This window comes from Lactuca serriola, chromosome 5 (genome assembly GCF_051521515.1).
Source record: "Lactuca serriola cultivar US96UC23 chromosome 5, Lser_US96UC23_V15, whole genome shotgun sequence".
In the NCBI taxonomy this organism is placed as follows: Eukaryota; Viridiplantae; Streptophyta; class Magnoliopsida; order Asterales; family Asteraceae; genus Lactuca; species Lactuca serriola.
Window position 1 is genome coordinate 266,648,215 of NC_136412.1, and position 26,229 is coordinate 266,674,443.

Consider the following 26,229-nt stretch of genomic DNA (forward strand, 5'->3'; position numbering starts at 1 on the left):
TAATGAGAAACAAGAAGTATCTATATTTTATGATGGGTAAACATGACGACAAGGAAACTCGTCAATTCTCAAGGACCTCTCACAATGAAGAATCTTGCTATAATTAAAGAGCTAATCGAAGAATTATCTAAACATTCAAGAGAATACCACAACCCTCGACAAGACGGAGCCAAGGGAATCGGAAATGGTGCTTCGGAAGACAGGGAGGCGGTTTTGGCAATGTTAAATAACATGGATCAAAGAATGACGAAAATGGATCAATCCATAGACGCAATACGTGTGGGGTGCAAAAATTGCAATGGGCCACATATAACTAAAGATTTCCATTTAGACGAAAATGGGAATAGAAAATTTCAAGTTTGTTATTCTAGTGGATACCGATTTGATGAAGATTGGAGAAATCCAAAGAAAGAATGGTTACCGTATGAAGAGTACAATAAGAAAAAGGAAGAAAACTATAGGAAAACTGGACGGGGTTATTACCAAAAAGAACAACCACCACCCGAGAAGAAGATGGACTTTCAGTCAATGCTTAATATGTTCATGGAGGCTTCTGAAAAACGACATGATACTCAACTCGGGCAATTAACTACACTAGTAAATGAACGGTTACTACCTAAAATTCCGGATCACAAACCGCAACCACATGTCATGGCCATATCCACTGAAGAGAACACCATCTCTGAGTTTTTAGAGGCATTAGATGAAGACACAAATCAACCTGATCCATAGTCGAAAAGAAAGAAGATTAACGAACAAGATGAAGTTGTTGTACATGTCTCACGACTTGAGGACCACATGCTCACGTCGTGGGCAGGGTCTGGGCAAAAAAAATTCTTCTTTTGTCAATCCATATCAACCTCTGTTACTGTTTCCTTCTCGAGCAAAAACACATCCATTGGAAAAAGCGCACAAGAGATTCATCCAAAAAGTCAAGGGTATTCCAATTAATACCCCATTTATTGAAGCCTTAGCCAAAATTTCCGAATACTCAAAATTTCTGCAAGATATCCTCGATACTCGCCAACAATTAGAGAAGACTTCCAAGGTGGTTCTTGGTGAACAATGTTCAATGGTAATTATGGAAGGAATACCAAAGAAAATGGGAGATCCCGGACGCCGTACTCTACCATGTGAGTTTGGAAATAACACGAAGACATTTTCCTTAGCCGATTATGGAGCTAGTATAAACTTAATGCCTTATTCGCTTTATCAGAAGCTCAACCTTCTAGAATTGAAGACTACAAGGATGACAATTTATATGGTGAATCGTCCGGTGACTCGTCCTTGAGGCATAATTGAAGATATATTGGTAAAAATTGGAAAATTTGTTTTTCCAATAGACTTTGTGGTAATAGATATGAAAGAGGATGAAGATGTACCTATTATCCTTGGACGTCCATTACTTAATACGTCGCGAGCCTTGGTAAATGTTCGTGAATCAAAGCTCATCTTGCGAGTGGGAAAAGAAAAGATGGCATTCAGAGCTGAAGGATTTGAGAAGTCTAAGATTCAAAATGAAGTGTTGTTTATGGATAAAGACAATAAACTTGAAGAATCAAAAAAATTAATGGAAGAAGAGGTTCAAACAAGAGAAAGGCCTAAAAACGAAGTCAAGCTTACCAAGCCGAGAACCTCAATTCCAATGGTATTAGAAGTCTTTGCCTTTACCACACCAAAAATACAAGATGAACATGTTTGTGAAATTGAAGAGCTAAGTTCAAGTGATGAAGAGAATGATCAAGAAGGAAAGGAGGTACATTTTAATAGAATGGAGATAGACAGAAAGGGACTCGCTGAAAATCAAGTGAAGAACTCGAATAATGAAAAATCCCAAGGAGTTAAAAGAAAGCATGATGCATGCAACGTTCAAACAAAGAAAGAAAATTCCAAGAAAGCATATATAAGAAGGGTGCAAGCTTACAAAAGAAAATGGAAGGAGAAAAAAGAAAAAAGAGAGATCCCACTTCCACCCACAACAACTTAGAGCGGGAAAGGAGTTCGGCCTCCAACTCCAATCCTCCATTTAAAAGAATCGCTTCTCGGGAGGCAATCCAAGCTTGGTTTGCATTTTCATTTTCTTTTATTTAGTTTTTCATTTTCATTTAAGTTTTAGAATAAGTCATCATATTCATCTTATTTTTAAAATAAAAGTAAAAAATCAAGTGTGAGATTAAATTCAAGAATGGTAAGAATTTTAAAGGGAAAAATTATAGTTTTTGGTAAAAATTCTCGAAACCACGGTGTGGGAAGTAAAATTATTCCTTTTTTTTAATCAGTTTGAAACTCACGACGCGAGATTTAAAAAATACGGAGGGGACCAACTTACACACAACTTCAAACATTTGACTATCACTTTCTTAGAAACCACTTATGAACAGAAAAGGATATTGGTCCCCACACTTTGATTTTTCCACCAATTTTCTCAAAGTTTTCTCAATTTTGTGTTCCATCTTCGATTTCGGTAAGATACCCATACTTTAATCATGTTAATTTTACTAATTTTGTGCATTTAAAGTTAGGGTTTCTTCTTGAGATGCAATTGTTGAAAATGGTTCTTTTATTAGTGAATTTGTTGTTTCAAGTGTGTTCGATGGATTTAGATTTACACACTAAGGAAACTCCAATGCTTTTTTTCGTTTGATTTTACATCGATGATGCTCGATTCTGATTTTCTCAACGAACCGACCTCATGACGTGAGCTTCAAGTTCACGACATGAGAACTAGGTGGATCATTTTTTGTGTTTTCTGTTCACGTTTAATCTGTGGTTTTCCGTTTTGGGTTTGGTTTATTTTCTATTTTGCATGTATTATGGGTCCGATAGTAGCCCCTCAACAACAACAAAGGAATGTATCATGTCTACACCCGTTTTATGAATTTCTTGATGATCTCCCAAAAGAAATGTCGAACAACCTCACGAACAGGTTGGGGTCGCTCTACAATCAAGAGTTTGTCATTTCACCAACAATAGATTGGGACAAGCTGAATGAAATTGGGATTTTGGGAAGATTGAACCCATATTTCACAAATACATTCTTTGATAGTGGGGCATCTTTCACTTGTAACAGGTGGAGAAATTTATTTTCAATTAAGGAGGCAGTCTTCAGGAATTGTGTGTGGAATTTTTCTCAACAATTTCTTTTGAAATGAACATGGTTGATCCCCACTTTTCCATGACCTTAGTTTTTCGTATCGGTGGTCAATATAGAGAATGTAGTTTGGCCGATTTCGCATGGAGAATAGGCTTGTACGAGCAACATGAAACAATGTCTCCCATTTTTGATAGGTTTTTAAGATCAGCTACTAGGGATTACTCTCAAGGTGTAAATGGGTATGGTTTTTGGACAAGAATTACTAATGGCGAGTTTCATTCCGGGGTCTCACAAGAAAGCCAAATCCGGTCACCTATTCATCATCTCATTCACCGCCTCGTGACATTTTCAGTTATTCATAAAAAACATGGGGATAAAGTCACGATTTTGAATTTTTTTTTTTATATGGAGCATCATCACACCGACCGTTTGTTGCAATATTCCTTATTTTCTTGCACAATATTTGGCAAGTAAGGTGGCCACATCACGAGCCGGAGCCCAATAATGGGAGGACATTTTGTAACCTAATTGGCAAATTCATATGGGATATTTGTGCCAAGGGTGATGCGTACTATAACATGCACCAAGGGTACCGATCTTACAATGAGTTTCTTGGAATCAATAAATGTTGTCGTTAATATGGGCACACATTAGAGTATTCCAGCTGATAATAAGGGGGAACTAGTTGAGCAACCCGAGGAACAACCGAGACCAAGAGGGCGTAGGAACATGAGGGATGAAGGAGAGTGGGGTCCACAACAATAACAATTTGAGGGAGGTGTACTTATTTAGACAATCTTCGAGGGGAAGTAAATTATCACAACCAATCCATGGACGTATTGTTCTCACATTTCCATATCGAGTGTCTACCCACCATGCCACCTCACTATCCTTACATACCGACTTAGGAAGAGCTTTGGGCATCGGGACACCACGAAGGGACCAGGCCTATTGGAGCAGGAGGAGATGGAGATGATGAATGACTTATTTATCATTCTTATTTGAGTTTTGTTTCCATTTCTTAGTTTATTTTTGGTGTGTTTAATTTGTGTGTTATTATTTTTATTTGGTTTGTTTCAAGGACATGTAACCGAATGGTAGATATTTTTTTTCTTGTTACAACCAATGGTTTGTTTTGTTCACAAAATTGTTAACATATTGAGTGAGAAAACTAAAATAGAGAGTCGAGTGCGTCGGAGTTTCAGAACTGAAGACCACACTTTTTGATAAGTGCGGGGTAACAACCACGTGCAATTTTAGAGAAGGAAGGAAAGAGTGCAGAAAATGTATTCTTAAATGAGTTTTAACGGTTTAAGTGGGAATTAGAGTTTACACAACTTGAAGATTCAAAAGAAGAAAAACATTTTGGTCACATCTAGTTCTCACGTCGTGAGTTTCATACCTCATTTCGTGAGCCACATATTTTCATGATTTTTGAACCCTTTTATTCTATAATCATGTCATGGATTATAATCATATCATGGCTTACTATTATCATGACTTGAGATATCATAAATCTGGTTACTACTTTTTCTTTCATCCATAAAATGTGGTGTATGCTTTCCTATATTACGATGCACTGCTTTGAAGATTTTATGCACCACATTTTATGAGACTCTTTGGTTCAGATTTTTTTATCAAAAATGAAGAGTACCTGCATGGTTCCAGTTTACAGTTACATTTTTAAGATGTCCAAGCTTTTCCACCAACAATCAGAAATCGATCTTGTCACTACTACCCTAGGAGAGTCTGTTCATTTTTCTTCATTTTTACTGTTTTTATAGTTTTATGCATACAATGAGGGCGTTGTATGAAATAAGTGTGGGGTAGGGGGTCGAACAAGGAATTTAATTTTAAATTGGAAAATAAAATTGCTAGATAGGAAAAAAAAATTAATTTAAAAATACTATAGATTTGAAATAATAATCTGAAAAATTAAATCTAGTGATAATTTAAAACTTAAATTGCTAGTATTGTTTGGGATGATCCAATGTGAGCTCAAATGCTTAATGGATAAAATATATGTTATAGTATATTTGTGGCTTCCCAGTTTTAGTGAAAAGTCATGGGATTTGAAAGGTAATTTGGTAGTTTGTACGATGTAAAAAGTTTTACAACGTGTACCTGAAATCTATCTAGGAGAGCTTATGTAGTCATTGCACTTAGACTAATACATTTAACCAATAATGGTTGAAGTTAATATCCCTTGCTTAAGCATGTAGGATTTGAGTGAAAAAAGTGATATATAGATATATATATATATATATATATATATATATATATATATATATATATATATATATATATATATATATATATAAGAGAGAAATTGCAAAAGTTGAAAGAATTTTAGAGCTATCAAAGTATGAAGATAAAAAGATCAAAATTCTAAAGAATCAAAAAATTGAAGATGCCAAAAATCAAACAAGGTGTTGAATTCAAAGAAATCACTAAGCAATTATCAAAGAATAGATGAATTCGAAGAGCACCATTGTGGTATCAAAGTTGTAATTCTTTTTAGATCATATGTATGCTTGTGTAGCTTGACCAAAAATACCTTGAGGTTAAGAAAGATTTTTAAGAATGGATTCGGAGGGTTGCAAAAATGAGTATCATACAAACTAAGGAGTGAATGTTCATAAGGACAGTGAGTATTTAGGATTGGTAAATAATTAGGCATTTTAGACACAATTATACGCATTGCGGTCTTGATGTAATGGTTGGGTTCTAAATGGATTGTCTTGAGCAATGTTGGTAATGAAGGTTTAACTTAAAAGATTAGTTTTTCTTGAGAGCAAGCAAAAGACAAGTGTACGATATTTTGATATTGCCATATTTAGACATTATTTGAATACATATTAAGTAATATTTTGGTTAATTGCAAAGATATTTGATACTTATTGAGTTAAATTACATTTTGCAGCCAAATATGACATTCTTGAGGAAAAAGGATCAGAAGTGACAAATATTGGAACTTGGAAGGACTGGAGCTAAATCGGGAGCTTAATGGAGCTTAAAAGAAAGAAGAACCAAGCAAAGCCATTCCCCACGGTGTGGCAATACAGTAACACGACATGTTTATGAGAAAACTCGCGATGTTTGTGCAAAGACAGAACTCACGACGTGAGATCTATAGCTCACGATGTGAGTACAGATTATTCTAGAAGATTTGTACGCAGAATGCAGTTTACTTGCCGAGCACGAATTATACTAAGCTCACGCCATGAGCCCTAATTCACACGATGTGAGACGCGGTATTTGGAAACTATAAATATTCCTTTGTATATCGACTTTTAGAGGTTGGAATCTAATATTCTGGAGAGATAATCGAGTTTAGAGGTCAGAAAAGTACGAAAACGGCCTTTTGGAAGAAAGAACGTTTGAAGATTGAAGATTAGAATATCACACATCGCATTCAGTTGGCATTAATTCAATCATGTCGAATTCTTATGATTTAGTGTGTTTACCTTCTGTCATGGGTAACTAATTCAGTATACTTTCGTTTAGTTAAATGAAACGTTAAACTATGAGCTAGTTTCTTATTTTATGGATTATATGAAGCTGGATTTAGCTTGTGTTTGATTATTGATTCCTAGCATGTTAAAGTTTTAATCTTTGTTGCTTACATTCAAGTTAGGTGTAGTTAAATTATCAGTTAGATTGCATGAGCTTGATTACCTAGTAATTTATGATCACTAAACTATTAGAGCCAAGATTCATCAAATCTTAGATTAGGTAATAAAGACAATTTTAAATGTGTTGGAGAACATGAATCGATCATAATTGTGTTTGCTAAATCATTATGACCAATGATATTTGCATTAGATATATCTTAAATAGCCAAATTATCATTAATTATCAATTTTGTGTTTATTTGTGCATGATCATTAGATAGTAGTTCATAAATTGAGGACAATATTATGAGATCTGATCAAGATTACTGATAATATCTATTTTAGTAACCAACTTTATTAATCCATAAATAAGAACTAATCATAGGAAAAAGGTGGATTTAAAACTAAACGAAAGTGTTTTTAATATCTTCATAAACCGTCCTTAGTTTTTAATATCTTGATAACAACCGCCAACCCGACTATATATATTACATTTAAAAAAATATAATTTTATTTATGAATTAATAGAATATAGTCAATAGACTGCATTGTAAACCTCTTTTTTTTCTAGGTGTGTTGATTAAGTTGTTATGATAGATTAGTATTTGGTTGTTCATTTTTATCTAGTGAAGGTAAAATGTTAGTTGTTAATTAATTGAGAGACGTCTATATTTCATATAAATTTAACATGTAAAAAGTTATACAAAAATGATCATTTGATTATTTGACCTGAAATCAACCCACTAACCCGCAAACTCATATACTTAAAGGGGTTATGTGGATTGGGTTGATATTTTTAGCCCGTTAACACATTTATTATTTGGGTTGGGTTTAGTTAATATATTATGACACGTCAACCCGCCAACCTGTGATCCATCAGCCCTAACTCAACCCAATTATCGGACTATCTATAAGTTGTATTGAGGATTGCGCTAGATTAAATTTTGTGATACTAAGGCATATAGTCAAAATATTAATACGGAAAGTTGTCTTACATGATCCTCAAGATCTATAGGAATCCCTTGAAGATCAAATCACCCTATTTTATACCAATTTTCTAAAAATTTATGCAAAATGTCTCAATAGTACATTGTGTTTTTTTGTAAAAACCGAATAAAATTTGATAATAAATTATATGAACTATAACATATATATTATTATTTCATGAATATGTTTGACAAAAATCTTTTTGATAAAAATCTTTTGAGAGTTTTTAGTTTTAAGCTTTTACAAAAAAGCTCCAAGTAAAGAAAAAGATTTGTTTAGAAGTAACAACTTAAACCTTTTATTTTAAACAAAAATATTTTAATTTTAAAACTACTTAAAGTAGTTTATGAAAGTTTTTAGCTTTAATTTTTCATGTTTTATGTTATTTTACATATTTTAACAACTTGTGATTATTATACCTAATATTTCTATACAAATAAAAGCTATAATTTTTATTTTTAAAATAATTTTGTGCAAACATACCATATACAAAAGTATATTCTTACAAATAAGAAAACCCAAAATATATTATTATTATCTACAATTAAATTGACATGTATCAAGAAAGATAAGACCAAGTCATAGGATTCTTAAAGGAATACGGTCAAAGGTGAAGACAAGCGTTGCAAATTGTCAAACAACAACATAATGTAAACTTCAACTCAAAAGACACACACTCACACACAATATTATTGGCTGAAACATGTGTGTAGTATCCAAGGCATATGGTTGTTTTTTCCCCGAGGGTTTTTTCATAGAGTCAACGATTTGACTTTGGGTTTAATTACCATACCACATTGTTCATATCACTAAGCTTATTCTCTATCGTAATTTTCGAAATTCATTATATACTATCATATATTATAATCAGAATGTTTTGATGAGTTGGATGCATATAACTCAAAAAAAAAAAAAAACTGATTGACTTTATATGAGAAACACTAATACTATTTAATAAAAATAAAACAAAAGATTCATACAAATGTAAGACAATAACATAGCTTACTTGTAATATTAGTCTCAGTTAATGTCATAGCAACAATTTTTTTTCTTTTTTAAACAATGTTTTAGAAATTTATATTATATTAGAATGTAAGCAACAACTAAACTTTTGATTTACATAATAGTTTTATTTTATGGTTTTTATATTATATGAGCAAACACATGATGATACACCACCTCTTTGGAGGGTGAAGCATGATGTGATACTGAAATGTCATTTAGATGAACCATACCTAGTGGCATAAGCAAGCAAGTAATTCAATACAAATGTTTTTTTAGGAGGAAGATATGACATCATCTAATGGTACGGTTTATCACTATTATTTATAATATATTTATTTCATTATTTATATTATTAATATCTAATTAATAACTAAAAGGTTTTTCAAATTATATATATATATATATATATATATATATATATATATATATATATATATATATATATATATATATATATATATATATATATATATGGAGAGAGGGGGGATGGGTTTAAGTGAGAAAAAAAAAAAGTAGAGAAAGATAGTTGGTGGCGGCGACCGACAAAGTTGGCGATGGCAGTTGGTAGTTGTGGTGGTTGTGGTTGGTGGTGGAATCGTAGGTGGTTGATTCAAATATGAATATACATAAATTTATATTCATATATGAATATTACAGCTCCCCTGTCGTGCCGGTTCAATGGAGGTTTTGTAACAAGATACAAATGATTGGATGAGATTAATTCCTATATTCTCAACATTTTGATTTTTCTCAATTGAACTCTCTCTCTCTCTCTCTCTCTCTCTCTCTCTCTCTATATATATATATATATATATATATATATATATATAGTTTTTAAACAACTTTTGATAGGACACAATCCACTATTGTAAAAGGCAAAAGTATGTAGTTTGAGTCCCTCCCCACCGATTAGCCACTTACCATACATTCAACACCTAAGTAGATGGACCATGGCTCCATGTGTATATTATGGTCCAAGTATGTGACTCTCCCATCAATACCTATCAAGTCCAACCAACTTTGAACTTGAGCAATACCCTATAGTTACATGTGACTTGTAGTTTTATCAATAGATCTTGTCACTTAGGGTTTTTTTTTTAATTTGATTAAATAAATTATTAGGAATGTTTCAACACTTGGGGTTTCTTTTTCTTATTCTAAAGTTATAAGATGGTCTGCATGTGTGATGTGTTAAGTGATGAGATTTGCATAAATACCATTTAGAAGCTTGTATTCAACTCTCATATACATGTAGCATTTTGTAAATTAATATGCATAATAAGCGAGTACGTAAAAGAAAATTCACATTATGATGTCATATTTTTGGTTACCCATGTGTTGTTAGAGGTGGTAAAATTATGGTTTGTAAATATTTAAATAAGTTTTAACTAAATATTTATTTTATAGACCGGGTCCGGTCAGATTGATTAGTAAATATTTTCTTTATTCAATTAAATTTATATATAGTTGATATGTTAAATGTGATTAACAAAATCCCACCAGATTCAATTCTAAGATGGTCTTATGATTAAAAAAATCATTAAATACATTTGTGGAATTTAGAACATAAAGTATATGATTATTTCAAATATATATCATAATAATTTAATTAAAGTATATTATGATATTGATAACTAATCATTTTAAATATCTAAAAATAAGTAAATTTTTTACTTAATACTATGATAGGAGTATTTTATACAAAAAGGTTTGACAATAAATTTTTTATCCATGAGTGTAACGGATCAAAAGCATTGAATATTGTAAACAATTAATAAACAAATACAAACCAACATTTTTCACTTTGCCCCAAAAAAACAAAAATATTGACATTTCCCTCCATATTAAATAATATTTTTATTATTAATAAAAAAATAACCCTCTAAGCATTGGTTTCTGTTCTTTCACACCCCCTTGGAATTTTGTCACTTGGGGTTTTCCCCAATTCGATCGATACCCCATGTCAAAAAATTCTGCACTCTACAAAAACCCTCGAATCCCCCTTTAACATCGATCAGTTTCACCTCTGCTTTTTTCGTAATTAGCATCAATGGTGCAGATTCGTGAAAATGGAAAGGTGAAAGTGAATGATGATGATGATGATAATAATAATAATGGAGAAAGTGAGAGGTTTTGTATAAACGATCACCTGGATTTGTTGATCGAGGTTCTGAAGAGGCTTGACGGACGATCGTTAGGTGCTGCAGCTTGTGTGTGTCGACAATGGTGTTCGATCGCACGGAACGATTCGTTGTGGGAGCATCTCTGCTTCCGTCACGTGTCGCCACCTCCAATTGGTGTTCGGCCGGTGGTTTCGGCGTTGGGTGGGTACAGGAGGCTGTACATGGTGTGTGTGAGGCCGGTTTTGAGTCGACTCAAAAGGAGGAGAATCGGTGGTGAATCGGAGGTGGTGAGACGAGTCTGGAACCAGAATGAGGTGGAGCTTTCTTTGTCGTTGTTTTGTGTTGAGTATTACGAGAGGTTGTTGGTTGGTGGTGGAGGTGGAAGAGTCGCCGGAGATTCGCCGGCGTCGTCGCTCAAGTTTCTATGCATGCCCGTGAATGTTTGAGAAAAAAAACGATGACGTTTCAAAATGAAAGCAAAAAGGCATTATGATATATCTATCGATTATTTGAAGCTACTGCCACTAGTATAGCGGGTGAAATTCTTTATTTTCTTCTCGTTTTTTTAGTTTCAAATTTTCATAATTTTATTTTTATATTATAAAGAAATTGAAATCTTTTTAAGGATGTTATTTTTATATGAGTTCGAACGTATTATGATGATATCATATACCTATTTATTTTCCGAAAATATTTTCTTTCAATTCTTTGTTAATTATTTTGCGCATTTATCATTTTTTAAGATACTAAAAAAAGAGAGGAAAATTAGAATTTTCCACATACTATAAGTTTCTATTTTGAGGCTATTTCTGATGGTCTAAAATTGATCACAAAGTTATTGAGCTAAGATCTAATTTTGGATATGAAATGTTTAGAAAATAGGCTCTCTGCACTAAAATCAAAATATAATAATAATTTTTATATAGAAAAAACAAACATCTTTTAGGGTTATATCCAAAAATAACAACTTATTTTAGTTTATTTCATGGTTTAAACAATTTTTCATAATATAAAAAGATAGTATATTTAAATATTCTTTCTTTTATGTAAGTTGTTTTAATCATTATGGTGCACTAAGGCTATCGACCATCATGTTTGACATAGAACTTTTGGAAGCGTTTGGAAGCTTTTAGCTTTTAACTTTTGACAGAACGCTTTAGTTTAAACAAAAAAGCTTCGTTTGGCAGTACGAGCGTTTAACTTTTAGTTATAATAAAACGCTCCGATTCTAAAAGCTACTTCATGTAGCGTTTAACTAAACGCTCCTGAGCTTTTGAAATCAATTTCCATAATTACCCTTAAAAATATATTTATATATTTATTTATTTTTAATCAATTGTCCTTTAATATAATTTTATATATTTCAAAAACTTCCAGCTACTTTTGCCAAACATTCATATAACAAATAAAAACTATAGTTTCCCGCTACCAGCTACCTGCTACACGCTACCAGCTTACCGCTACCCGCTTCCAGCTAACTGTTACTTTGCCAAACACGCCTCATATCTCCATATTACTTGGTTTTTATGGGATTGATGTAATGTTATTATTTTGTTTTATTTTTATCATTTCATATAAAGTACGAATGTACTTCATATATGATTCAGGAAATTCAAATAGCAGTTTAACATACGTGTAATAGTCACAACTATAAAATGAATATTGAGATAATTAAAGTAATTTATTATTTTATATATATCTTTACTCAGTTTTTTTTAAATATATCTTTATTATAAGTTTATAACGGAAGAGTATTTTATATATATCTTTACTCTGTTTTTTTTTAAATACTCCATCTGTCCCAAAATAATAATCCACAAACAAAAAACACACAGTTTAAGAAAACATTAATTATCATTAACTTTATTAAATAAAATAACAGTCTTATACTTCTATTGCAATTATTTTTAGAAGTATGCAATTATTTTGGGACAACCAAAAGATAAACATGGACTATTAATATGGGACGGAGGAGTATATCTTTGTTATAAATTTATAAGGGAAGAGTATTGAGTATAACAACGGATATGAGAGGCATGAGATTGTATTGTCACTTTCACTTTCTAGTGTGGTACCCATGAAAACTAGAATAGCTTTAATTTTCGTTTTTATATTGATGGTGCAGGAAGAAAAAACAGATGGATATAATCAGAAATTATTCCATTTGTTTTCTATATTAATGTTTTTTTAATCAATTATAAATAATTTTTTAACTCGGTTATGTTATCATGCAATAGTTGTAGCATGTAAGTTATATGTCTTATTAGATATTTATATAAAGCACACGGCACACAGCAATCGTTTCTACATTATAAACGATAACATTTTCTGGACCAATTATAAATGTTGGTCTTTGATTGGAAGTTAATCAACACAGTACAATGAAGCATTCCACGTAATTTTTTTTTTTTTTTTGGAACATGAGAATTTTATTACTTCTAGCAAGATGCTAGAATAAATAAGACATTACAAAGAAGCAATAATACAGATTGAATTGTTAAACCAATCAATTTAAGTAATTTTGACACTAGTGCTTATATGAAATAGTGTATGACAATTTATCAAACAAAGTTTTTTCTTTTCTGTATCGAAAATCAAAGCCTTATAAAACTTCCAAAATATATAAAATTCCAAATAACAATAAGTCTAATAAGTCTCGAGAAAAACTGCATCCAATCTTATCGAAACAAAGTTTTTTTTCAATTATATATATATATATATATATATATATATATATATATATATATATATATATATATATATATATATATATATATTGGTTTGTCTGCTCCGAGAATCAAAGCATTACGAAAATTCCAAATAACTATAAGTCCTGAGAAAAACTGGATCCAATCATTTTTGTTGAGTCGATGACAATGACATGGGAACGTGGTCGATTCAACTAATCATGTCTGTAAATATTGTAAAAGAATGAATATTGATTTTAAAGATATACCAATAAGATTCTCTCAAGTCCGCAAGAAAAAAATAAAAATCTAGCGATTAGGGCGGCCAGTGGCCTATTTTAACATCCCCATCATTGATGGAGCAGCTCTGACATCAACCAATATGGTGGGGTGGGGGAGGGGGGGTCTCAAGTGATAGGATCGATGTTGAAGGCTATTTTCCATTCAGTGGAATCACGATGTCAGGGAGATAAGGAGTGGAGGAGGGTGAAGAGAAAACACACTCATATGAATCGAAATACTCACCACAAGTGGATGGCTAAGCCTAATTCACGAGATGTAAGTGATGCTCGATCTATTTATATTGCTAATTTCCCGAGTTCTATTTAGGCCAAAAATATATGGAAGGTGTGTGCTAGAGTGGGTCATGTGGTTGATGTTTTAATTGCTAATAAGTTGTCTTGGATGGGGAAGCCATTTGGTTTAGGGATCGAGATATCAATGTCATAGTAGACAAACTTTGTGAAATGTGGTTTGGTTTTTACAAGTTGTATGCAACCGTTACAAGATTCTCATTGGGTGATTAAAGCCATAAAAAGCCTAATGTCATGTCCAAGGTCGAGAGGGATAAAGGGCTGGAAAATTCTATGTGAGTGTTGTGAGGGGCTATTCGGAAGTGATAGGAAAAAGAACAAATAACCGATGGAGGAGATCTTAGAGTTTCAATATGGCGATTTTTTGGTGGAGAATAAGAGTTATGCATGTTTGGGTAAGGCTAGAGATTTTCTAACTCTTAAGGGGCGTTTGGTAAGGGGTAATGAGGGCAGGAAAGGAATGAACCATTCATAGGGAATGGATAAATGGGTGTTTGGTTGGAGTGAGGAAAGGATATCCTTACTTAAAGGGGAATCCCATTGTCAGTGAAGGCGGCATTTTCATACATGGGGGTACCCATGATTATTTTTCATTCTATTGACGCCCTATTGCCAATATTACGATTTTGACATTCCTCATATTATCACGATTTGCAGAAAATTCAGGTAGCACAAAATCGATTTCCCTCCATTCGCAATTGATTGCTTATGATAAAGAATTAATATTTTTAATTTTCATTTAACGGATACTAGGTATAAGACTCATGTATTAGATGGTTAATTAAAAAAATTAAATATAAAACTCTTAATATTTAAAAACTTTGGATTTATAAAAAAAATAAGAAAAATAATGAATTATTAAAATTGATTTTTTTTATATTTTAAATTTAAATAAATAAACAAAATAAACTAAAGAGCTTTAATTTATGAATTTTGAAATAAGATGGTAAGTTTATTAATGAAATTGATATTCATTTATTACTAAATTTATTATAATTATTACATTTAAGTATTATGTGAAATTTATTAAAATAGAAAACTCATGAAATAACATGGGGAAAAGAAATTAATTCAAAATAACCACAAAATGACATTTGGCAATTGAATGAGAATGTGACATGTGACAAAAAAACTTCATTTACTAGAGTAGATTCCTAGCATATAATACAACCAACAAATCATCATCTTATATATATATATATATATATATATATATATATATATATATATATATATATATATATACACTAGCCGTTTACCCGCGCAAAGCGGCGGGCGACAAATAGCTTGTTTCGACAATTAATTTCTTTTCGATGGAGAATGATTATTTTCAATTCAATCATTAGTTTGTTTTAGGAAACATGTCATATTAAAAATAAAGAAAATTCATTAAATGACCAAATTGTAGGGTGTTGACTATTTATTTGGATGAAAAAAGATCTGGTCAAAACCTTGGAAGAGAAGATTTATAGGAGTTTGTTTAAATTTTAATATTATTTTATTAGTGATTAGTTGTACAGTTAGCTTAAGGATTTGGACGTCTTAAAAAAATATTATTATTTTATTCAATCTATTTTTAGAAATAGTGAGATTTGTTTTATAAGATAGTAAAGATATATATATATATATATATATATATATATATATATATATATATATATATATATATATATATATATATATATATATATATAAAGGAAAGTCACACTTTATATGATAAACATAATATTTGAAGAAGTTTCATTGCTTTTAGTGAAAGCTCGTTACTATCTTTTTTTTATTTGTCGTTAAAATAAAATTCAATTAATATCTGTTTATTATAATAGAAAAGTATAACTTTTGACTAGTTAATGTTGAAATTATTGGATTTTATGAGTTTTGTGTTATATGGGTATTTTCATCATTGTCAAATATTTTCATTCCATTCTTTTATCTTTTTATACATACCAAACATCATGGATGAATGATTCATTTCATTCCATTAACGTAGCCAAACATGATAATTGAATGATAATGAACGATTCCATCACCTTGTCCATTCCATTACAAGGTCCATTCCATTCCCTTGTCATTCCATTACGTCCAACCAAACATACTCTTACTAATTTATGTATGTTGTGCATGGATGAGGGGTTTGACGTAGTGGATATTCGTTATGTTAGAGGGTTATGGGTTGTTGTTAAATTTAAATTGGAAGTGGTGTGTAAGAATATCATGGCTAATGAGGCTACACTCCTCTGATACCAGTTGTTGGTCTCAAACAATTGATTCAATCACAAGTAAATACGAAGAATAAAGAATGGTAAAGAATACTTTAAAACAAAACTTTATTGATCAATAATAGTTTCGTAATATACCAAGAAATAATAGGTGAACATACTATGATTATGAACACACTTTTGATGGATATCCTTCAAAAAGAGGGATATCGAATATATAACAAAATTTCCTCCTTTCGACGAAAACTTCTCCATGTGGTTGAGCAAAACCATGATGGTTCTAGAAACATGGATGTCTACATGACGGGCACCCTGAAATTTGGTCCTTATGTTCCTTTAAGAGAAGTCACAGAAGATGACAAACCACCACCTGTAGTTAGAGCTCATGTTCATTAGTGAAAAAAAAATCTAATATGGATGTCAGGGCAAGGGCAATTATTTGCTTTCCTCTTCCTTATGAAGTGTATCATCTTGTTGAAAATTATGCATCTGCCAAGGATATCATCGGAACACTGAAGGCCGCTTACGAAGGGTATATTCTTACTCCAATTAGAGGAGTTATGATTTTATGAAAAGTAAATATTAAATGAGTAATTAAAGTCACTAACGTCAAAATGATGTAAAGAAATCGGTTGAGTTTTGGTTAAAGTCATTAAAAGGAAAATCGTAGTACTCCGAGAGATGAGAACTCTGAGATAAAGAATGTCAAAACGGAGTCTGTATAAAAAAGATACTATTTTTGGAAAAACATAAAATATGAATTAAAAATTAAAGTTAAAATTTGACAACACAACCTTAAGAAAGTTAATCATATGTGAATCTTACATGATATATACATGTGCATCTTCGTGAGTGTTCGTGCATTAATATAAAAAAAAAAATCTTGTAGATTTTGAAGAAATTATGGAAAATATTGAAGAGATGAAAAGTGATAAATTGAAGAAAATATAAAAATCTTGATATGAAGAAATGATAACAATGTGAATCTTTGTAGCATTTTTTTATATTTTATATTTTATTTTGTATCGAATAAAATATTTGTACTATGATTTTATAAATTGATTAATTGATTAATAAAAACGATATTTTTTATTATTTACTTACGATTATTATAGTATAAAAAATATACATATATGCATTTGAAAAAACATGCACCTAAAACATTGATTTTTTTGTTAAAAAAATTAGAGTTTTTTTTTAAGAATATTCTAGTTTTTTTTTAAATTTGCTCATTTTTTAAAATTTACTTTTTAAAAAAATGCAGTTTTCTTGAAAAAATTACAGTTTGTTTTAAAAAAATGCAGTTTTTTTAGTAAAATTACATACTTTTTTTAAAAAATGCATTTTTTTTAAAAAAAACTGCAGTTTTTTTGAAAAAAAAAATGTTGTGTTTTTTTTTAAAAAAAATATTTTTTTCCAATTTTTTTTAAAAAGTGATGTTTTCTGAAAAAATTAAAAAATCTCCATTTTTTTAAAAAAAAAATCGAAAATTATTTTTCAAAAAAATCCGAAATTTGATTTATTATGTTAATTTTTAGAACTTTTAATTAATATTTCCAATAACAAAAAAAAAATAACATTAAATGAGATCGGTAAGATGATGATTATGCCCTTAATGTGTTAATTTTGATCTAACGTTCGACCTTTAGTTTTTAGGTTCTCGGAAAACTATGAGTTCTCAACGGATCTCTCTCTCTCTCTCTCTCTCTCTCTCTCTCTCTCTCACACACACACACAATTATTGGTTCTTCAAGGAACCAAATCTTTTTTTCAATTTCTAGAGTTTATTCTTTATCGAAAAAAAAAATCTAAAAATATCTAAATTCATATATTAACATAAAATATTTTTCGGATTCACCGTGTGAATCCGAATTCACGTTGTGAATTTTCAAAGATTCACATTGTGAATTTGACGTAAAAAATAAATAAATAAATAAAATTCGAATTTGATATCATTGGAAAAAAGATAAAAAGTTATGAATTTCTGTATTTTTAGTTTTTTTTTTTTGATAAAAAATAAGTTTTAAAAGTTGAAAAAAAGATTTGTTTATTGGTTAATTATGGTTTTCTATTGAACCTCACCCTATATATATATATATATATATATATATATATATATATATATATATATATATATATATATATATATATATACACACACACACACACTAGCCGTCTACCCGCGCAATGCGACGGACGACAATAACTTTGTTTTGGCAATTATTTTTATTTCGGTGAATAGTTTCTAAATAGAAGTTAAAAATTTGAATAAATAGATTTCTTGCGACGATTTGTTTAACTGTAGTAACATGTAAAAATCCATAAATAATACAATGAAGTGGACGATGTTTGCGCATGGTTTGGTTAAAAAGAAAAGTTTATTATTATCTTTCGTCAAAATAAATGTACATTTTTTTGTTTCAAAATAATTTGTATGTTGTTTTCGTTTAACATATAAGCTGCATTATTTTTTTGTTATTAAAATAAAATTATATTATTGTTTTGGATATAAAGTATGTCGATAGTTTCTTATTAAAAATCAAAATATGACCATATTATAAAGTTTTGTAAAAAAAGTAGAGCAAATTACACATCTATTCCTTTTTATAGGATTGTTGATATTATCTATATATATATTTTTTATACTGATATACATATTAAGTTATAATATGAAACCTTTTTATTTAATAATTTATTGGTTAATCGATATATTAAAATAGTTGGTTTCCGGTTGATTTAAATTAGACATGTTTGATTTTTATTGTCGAGAATTTGTTTTTATTTAAGATTTTCTTTCTTGTTTTGTCAAACATTTTCAAATATAAAAATAATAATAAATTTCATGTAAAATACATAGTTTTATTTTCTTCATATTGAAATTATTTTTTATTTTTGATAATTCTTATTTTCAGATTTGATATAAATGATGTGTATATATGTATAATAATGCTTATTACTACTTTATTTAGAAATGAGTAATTTACACGAATGGTTCCTATGGTTTGGGTAATTTACGCGTTTGATCTCTAATTTATTTATTTTTAACTTGGAAGGTCTATATTGTTTGTTTTTGTTACGTGTTTGGTGCCTACTTTTTGTTTTTGTTACGTGCTCTGTCTTACCTAAAAAAATTATTATTTAAATAGGGAAAAATGATGGGGTAAGTAAGGTAAGGTGAGGGGTGGGGTTGGAAGTGTGTTTATTTAAATAAATTAAAAAATCAAGGACAAAATAATATTTTTAGGTAAGACGGGGACTAAGTACGTAACAAAACAAACAATAGAAAATTTTCGAGTTAAAAAATAAATTAAGGACTAAATGCACAAACTACCCTAAAGCATATAGAGTGACCATCTCATATGAGAGGTCTGGAGTTCAAGTCTTGGTGGAGACATAGGTGGTTATTTAGGAATAGATTAGTTAGTTTGTCGTCTAAAAAAAACAATGAATAACTTTGTCTTCGTTCATTTTCACTTTATATTTATAATCTATATTAATAAGAAATAATTAACTTGTATTTTTGTGTATTTTGTATAATGAAGATAAAGATTATAATCAATATTTATAGACATAATTTAACTTATTATCCAAGTATTAATTAACCTCAATAATAAAAGCGTGAGTTATAACCTTCAATTTAAATTTTGAATCGTTTCCTAGCATTTCCAATTTTCCACAATATATAGAACACGTTTTTTATTTGCTATTTTACATAAGGATTTATTAATTTCAGCTTACGCATAATATAATTTTAAATTGAATATTTGCCCATCTTTTCCACCTAAATAGGGTTAAGTTATAAATTTATTATTATTTTATTGGTTGTTACTTGTACCATGAGCTAAATCGTTTGGACGTTTTAAAAAAATAATGTTATTATATTGAAGCTATTTTTGGAAATAGTGAGATTTCCTTTATAATATACTAGCAATTGGCCCGCGCAAAGCGGCGGCAAAAGATTAGTTTGTTCTTAGAGAACATATTCCAAAAAAACAGTTACCACATTGGTCAATCGAATATGGAAATTTTTGAACTTTCGCGTTTTATTGGACATGTGTTCTAAGTCTATTGATTGTCTTTGTGTTTGTTCGGTATGTATTTTCTTACATTGGATTCGTTATACCAAAAACAGATAATATACAACTACATTTTCATATGGTATGATACCAAGAAAAGTGTCACCGGTGAATTGTTTTTTTTTTCGGAGACATTTCACATTCTAAAAAACATGTGGTGAATATTTTTAATAAAATATGTTGAATATTAATTGGGTAGGTTGGTTTTAACATACTATTCTATCTCTTTCTTGATTTTGCAGCTTTTGAGTAGATTCTTTCTACAATTGTTCTAACAATAATCTCTTTTGTCTTTCTAAAAAAACATGTGGCGAACAAAAAAAAATTAATTGTTACTTTGCTTTTCTATTAATATATTTATCGATTTTGCATTTGTTGTATGTGTGTTTTTATATATTAATCGGTTTTGCATTTGTTTTATGTGTTTGGTTTGCTTTTGGATTGATTTAGAAATTATCAAAGATCACCTATAGTCGTTTACCCGCACAAAGCAGCGGTGACAAATAGTTTTCTAGCAATGATTAATTCATTTCGTTGAATAGTTTCATAGCAGCTATAAGATCAAACCATTACGTGTTAACCAAATTACAACATATTGATAATTCTTTAGTTCTTACAATCTTCAAACAGTGATAAATCCATTTATATGTTACTTCCTTGCAAGTTTCAATTAATCACTCATAAGACAAACTCCAAATAACTATAACATCTTAAGTTGTTCCGAAACTTTGGCCGGTTTGGTGGGTGGTGCGCTGGTGGTGACCACCGTCGAAGGTGTGCGCTGGTAGTGGTGACCTTCGATGGTGGTGAGAAGTCACCACCATCGATCATGGAGCAAAGAAGAATTGTTAATATTGTACATGGAACAGAGATGATGGTGGGTCAAGGGTTAATTTGAGAATGGTGGCTGAGAGGAAGAGCAGTGGCAGTTTGGCATGGTGGCGTTAATGAGTAAAGGGTGCAAGTCGCCTTCATTTTTCTTGTAGAGAAAGAAAAATTGTTAGTTCGAGGCTTTTGGTTTCTGAAGGAGTCTCCCACTTCAAATGAACTGGGAATTGCTCACGTTAACTAAAAAAAGGGATTTGCCAAGATACGTGGAGAATTAATAAGCCAGGTCAATAGGATGATAATGTGAGATGAGCTGCGTCAAAGGTGGATAAGAGGGTGTTGTTAAACACATCCGATTTTAAAGAGAAAAAACACTTTAAAAAGTCAGTACCATCTTTACATGGGTTAAATAACCCTAATTGATATGATTTGAGGTAATAATTACATATTAGCATAAATTGTTTAATTTTTATTTTTATTTACCAATGGAAACAATATTTTATCAAAATATTAAATAACTTTTACATCTTTACCCCTTTCAATTAAAACATATTTTCAATTTATATCATTTTCTATTTTGAAAATTTACTTTGTTGTGTCGGTATTCGGAGGGTTTTGCAGAAAATAATTTACAAGTCGATCACTGTACCAAATAAGAAACTAAATAAAAATAATTTTTATACAAGTCGGTCAGTGTACCAAATAATAAAAATAATTGTTATTATCACTTATATTATTTTTTGGTTAATATAATTTTTATACAAGACGCTTTTAAATAAGAAATTAAATAAAAATAAAGTATAAAACAACCAATATATTCTTGCTTTTAATCTTAAACAATAATAATAATAATAATAATAATAATAATAATAATAATAATAATAATAATAATAATAATAATAATAATAATAATAATAATAATAATAATAGTAATAAATTGTTAAAAGAAAATGAAAAAAAAAAAAAAAAAGATTAAGTTAGTCTTTTTATCCCAAATGACCAAAACTGTTATATATATAAACCACAAGAATACAACCTATTAACTTTTTAACTTAGGGACCAAAACTTTAATCAGACCAAAGCTCAAGGGTCATTTCTATAATTTACTCTAAAAAAAACTGGGAAAATAGTTTTCAAAAATGTATTTGAATGAGTGGTTTTGACTTTTTATTGGGTGTCTTTAAAAATCTCCCTGGATAAGATTTCAAAATATAGTTAGTTTAACTTTTAATTATTATTTTAATAAGAGATAATTGTACTTTAAGCTTATATATTTGTACAACTTAAAAATATTATTATTTTATTAATGGTTACTTGTACTGTTAACTTAATGACTTGAACGTCTTAAAAAAAATATTATTATTATATTGAATCTATTTTTAGAAATAGTAAGATTTACTTTATAATGTAGTGTATATATAGGATGAGGTTCAATAGAAAACCATAATTAACCAAAAAGTTGAGAACCCCATGCACATTCCATGCTCGAGTGGGTTGCCATAATAAGTTGTCTATTTGAGCTGATTTTGTTCCAGACTTTAGGAAAGACTCCATTATCTCATTGTCACCAAACAAATACTTTGCTTGATGTCTTTGTAACAATTTTTTGCTCAAGACCAAATTTGTGCGATTTGTGGTAGTTAAAACTGGAACCACCTCTCCAGGAAACTTTAATATGTCGCAGAAGCCTTCCAGATTTTTGGGTATCGGAGCAAATGAGAGCCTTCATGGATCCAAGAGTGAAAATACATGGTGTTGGAGGGTGTTTTTGATGTGGTAGAGCTTGAGTGGAAATTTTGGGTTACAAAAACCTGTCATTAAACCCTAGGGTTTTGGGGCGCTTTTTGGAGAAGCTGACTTAGTGGATGCCAAAGCAGTATGTGTCAAAGTTTAGAGGTAGGGTGTTGATTGTTCCCCAATTAGTGGTTTTGTACATAGTGTCGTCGGGAAGGGAAAACTGGACTTGTCAATGATCTAATAGGTTTGAGTGTACTTGGCTTAATTTCCCCTTCAAATTAATTTTAGAGTCAATGGCCTTGTCTAGACTTTGAGGGCCCAATACTTTAATTTCAACCTTCATTATATCATGACCTAGGGTTACCTTTTTTGTCCATCATTATTATGATCCGAACACAAGACCGAATGATTCTCGTACATCAATGGATTTAAGAAACAAAACATTCACTGTGTTTAGCGCGCATTGGACTAACATTAATAATAATTACAGTTTTTTGTCACACTCTAAATGGAACAAAGATTTCTCATATTTGCATTTGATGTAAATGCCCTTCTCATTCATCATCATGACTAAAAATACCCCCAAAACATATGTCAAATAGATTGGCATGACCCAATCAAAGAGTTAACCAACACGGCATAACCAATTATTAAGGAGTGTGATACCCAATTACCAATATAGCTTTCCACAAGCTGAAAACCGGTTGCCTACCCTTGGGACCCCTTTAAAAAGGATATCAATGTACTAATTGAACAACTTATTAACAAAAAAAAAATTCAAAACTCAAACAAATCAAATTGTTCCATGACATCGTAAACACCATAGGCAAAAACAATTTCTTTCAATATCACCCATTTCTAGGTAACAAGACACAAAACACACACAACTAGGGCTCAAAAAGCATATAGATAAAAATTAGTAAATTACCCCTCTGTTAGCTATAATGTTCAGGATCAGCTTTGCTTCTTATGATAGGAACGCCATCTTCTCTCCAAATCACACGTTCTTCACATATTGCAGCTGCCACCTCAGCATACATTTTATGTTCCTAACAAACCATGTATTAAAGATTACAAAAAGATTGCAAAAGGCACAAACTTGATTCCGATCAATGTAAAATTTACTACCTGGCGAAGAACCCTTGCAGCAAGTTCCTCAGCAGTGTCATTAACAACCACAGGAACGATTCTTTGAGCCAGAATTCGACCCGTGTCATAGTTCTCATCAACAAAATGGATCGTGGGACCCGAATATCTTCTCAAATAACAGAAAAACAAAAACACATAAGAGATCATATGAGGAAAAATACAGCAAAAAGGAAGATTGTGAAGAGGTTAAGAACATTCATTACCTAGCTCCAGAAGCAATAACAGCTTTATGCACCTTGGTACCATAATACCCTTTGCCTCCAAAAGCAGGAAGAAGTGAAGGATGGATATTCAAGATTGAATTTGGATAAGCTCGGATCAATTCAGATGGTATAAGCTTCAAGTATCCAGCTAGAAGAATAAAGTCAATCTTGTATGTACTACAGAGCACAATAGAATGTATTGAGAAACAAAAAGAAAAAGGGAACGTATGGTTATAGGAAGAAATTCACCTTAGAGCAGCTACAAGATCGTTTGAAGACAGGCCTTCTGGTTCTTTCTTTGGCCTAGGATATATTATAACCGGGATGCCATTCTCTCTTGCATACTGTGCACCTCCACAATCTATAGATTTACAAAACTGAAATTGGTAAAGATATTGAAGACGATGCATGCAAAATCGAAGAAGGTAAAATATGAGAAACAAGATGCTTTAATCTACCATGTTTGTTGGTGACTAATACAACAAACCGTCCGTGAACATCTCCACTGAGAATCGCCTGATGGACAGCTCGGAAATTCGAACCGCCGCCGGAGACAAAAACAGCAAGGTTTTTCCTTCGAACACCGTTCTTTAAACTCTCGCTTTCATCAAAACTAGTTTCTACTTGTTCATTGCTACTTCTACACTTCAATACTCTCCTCCTCGACGCTACAAGCGGCGGAAAATCATGAAAATCATGGGATTTTAAGGATACTCGGCTTTGCGACTTTAATTGTGAACTCGATAACCGAGAATCAGAAGTAAGGAATGGCAATAAGGTTTTATTTTTATGGTTTTGAAGTGATGAAAACAATGAATTTGAACAAACACTAAAAAGGGCTTCCATCGTTGTATAAAGGCTAGCAACTTTAGGGTTTTGGAATGGTAGTATAATGATTAATGCGATTCAAGAACCACCTAAATAGCGTGCTTAATACTGCCAATTGTAAGGGATTTCAGTGACAAAACTAATCGAATTGCAATAGATTTGTAGGAGATAAGGAACAAATAGAAGAAAGTGATGATTGATTCGAGGTTCTCAGAGAAGTAGCGCTGGAGGCGATGGAGCGGGAAGAGGGCTCGGGTTAGAACGTCAAAGTACAAAAATATCCCTAAACTATTGTAAACTTCAAAACTAAACCCTAGCCCATATAGAATTACAAACGTTATCCCTATACTATTTGTTAGTCTATAACCAACAGCTGTTTTTATACTTTGTGTCTAATCAAAAAGTCCTTATCGATATGACAAGTAGGATACATTTGTGGAATAAAGAGGTACATAATTATTCGTCGTTCAAACAATCTTTCGAAAAAGATTCAGTGTGAAAACAATCTTGGTATAAGAGATAAAAAAAAAATTGAAACATATAATATTATTAAAGCAAAATAGCAAACAAACAACAACATAAAGGAGGAGTTTGAGCCAAATTATAAGAAACAGTCTAAAATAAGAGAGGAGTTCCAATTTCCAAATATGTTAAACAATAGAGTTACAATCAGACATATGTTTGATCCAATTGAAAGTGTTTAAATTAATATCATCAACCGTAATCATGATCGTTCGTTTTTTGTTTCAGAAAACAATTGCATTCTTGTCCTTCCATATCATCCGGAGAGTGGTGTAGACTAAAGAAAAACGCAGCTTCTTGATTTTTTTACTCCCCACATCAGATTCAAACATATTCAATAAGTCATCATAGGAATTAGGCAGCCTCATAAGAAATGAAGACGAGGTCACCACACCAGCTATGTCCACAGAACCGCAGCGAAAGAAGAATAGGAGAAAAAAAACATGATCAATGCTCTCATTAGTTTCTTTGCAAAAAGGACATAAGGTAGACGAGACATTAATTCCATATATAACTAAGCTCAAGAAAGTAGGAATTATGTTTTTAGTCAATCTCCAAACAAAA

General features: G+C 30.9%; 2 protein-coding genes across 2 annotated transcripts; one reads left to right on the plus strand and one right to left on the minus strand.

The window, feature by feature from the left end:
• The first annotated feature begins 10,598 nt into the window (after positions 1 to 10,598).
• Positions 10,599 to 11,466, plus strand: LOC145054218 (F-box protein SNE-like). The gene has a single exon (XM_079002359.1). It carries the CDS (start codon positions 10,751 to 10,753, stop codon positions 11,267 to 11,269), a length of 519 nt encoding a protein of 172 aa, XP_078858485.1. The 5' UTR covers positions 10,599 to 10,750; the 3' UTR covers positions 11,270 to 11,466.
• Positions 11,467 to 23,704: 12,238 nt separating this feature from the next.
• LOC145054219 (Formyl transferase) lies at positions 23,705 to 25,395 on the minus strand. Its single transcript, XM_079002361.1, has 5 exons — positions 24,774 to 25,395; positions 24,565 to 24,676; positions 24,316 to 24,492; positions 24,092 to 24,218; positions 23,705 to 24,012 (listed from the first exon to the last, which is right to left on the minus strand). Exons 1-5 carry the CDS (start codon positions 25,159 to 25,161, stop codon positions 23,899 to 23,901), a joined length of 918 nt encoding a protein of 305 aa, XP_078858487.1. The 5' UTR covers positions 25,162 to 25,395; the 3' UTR covers positions 23,705 to 23,898.
• Positions 25,396 to 26,229: the final 834 nt, after the last annotated feature.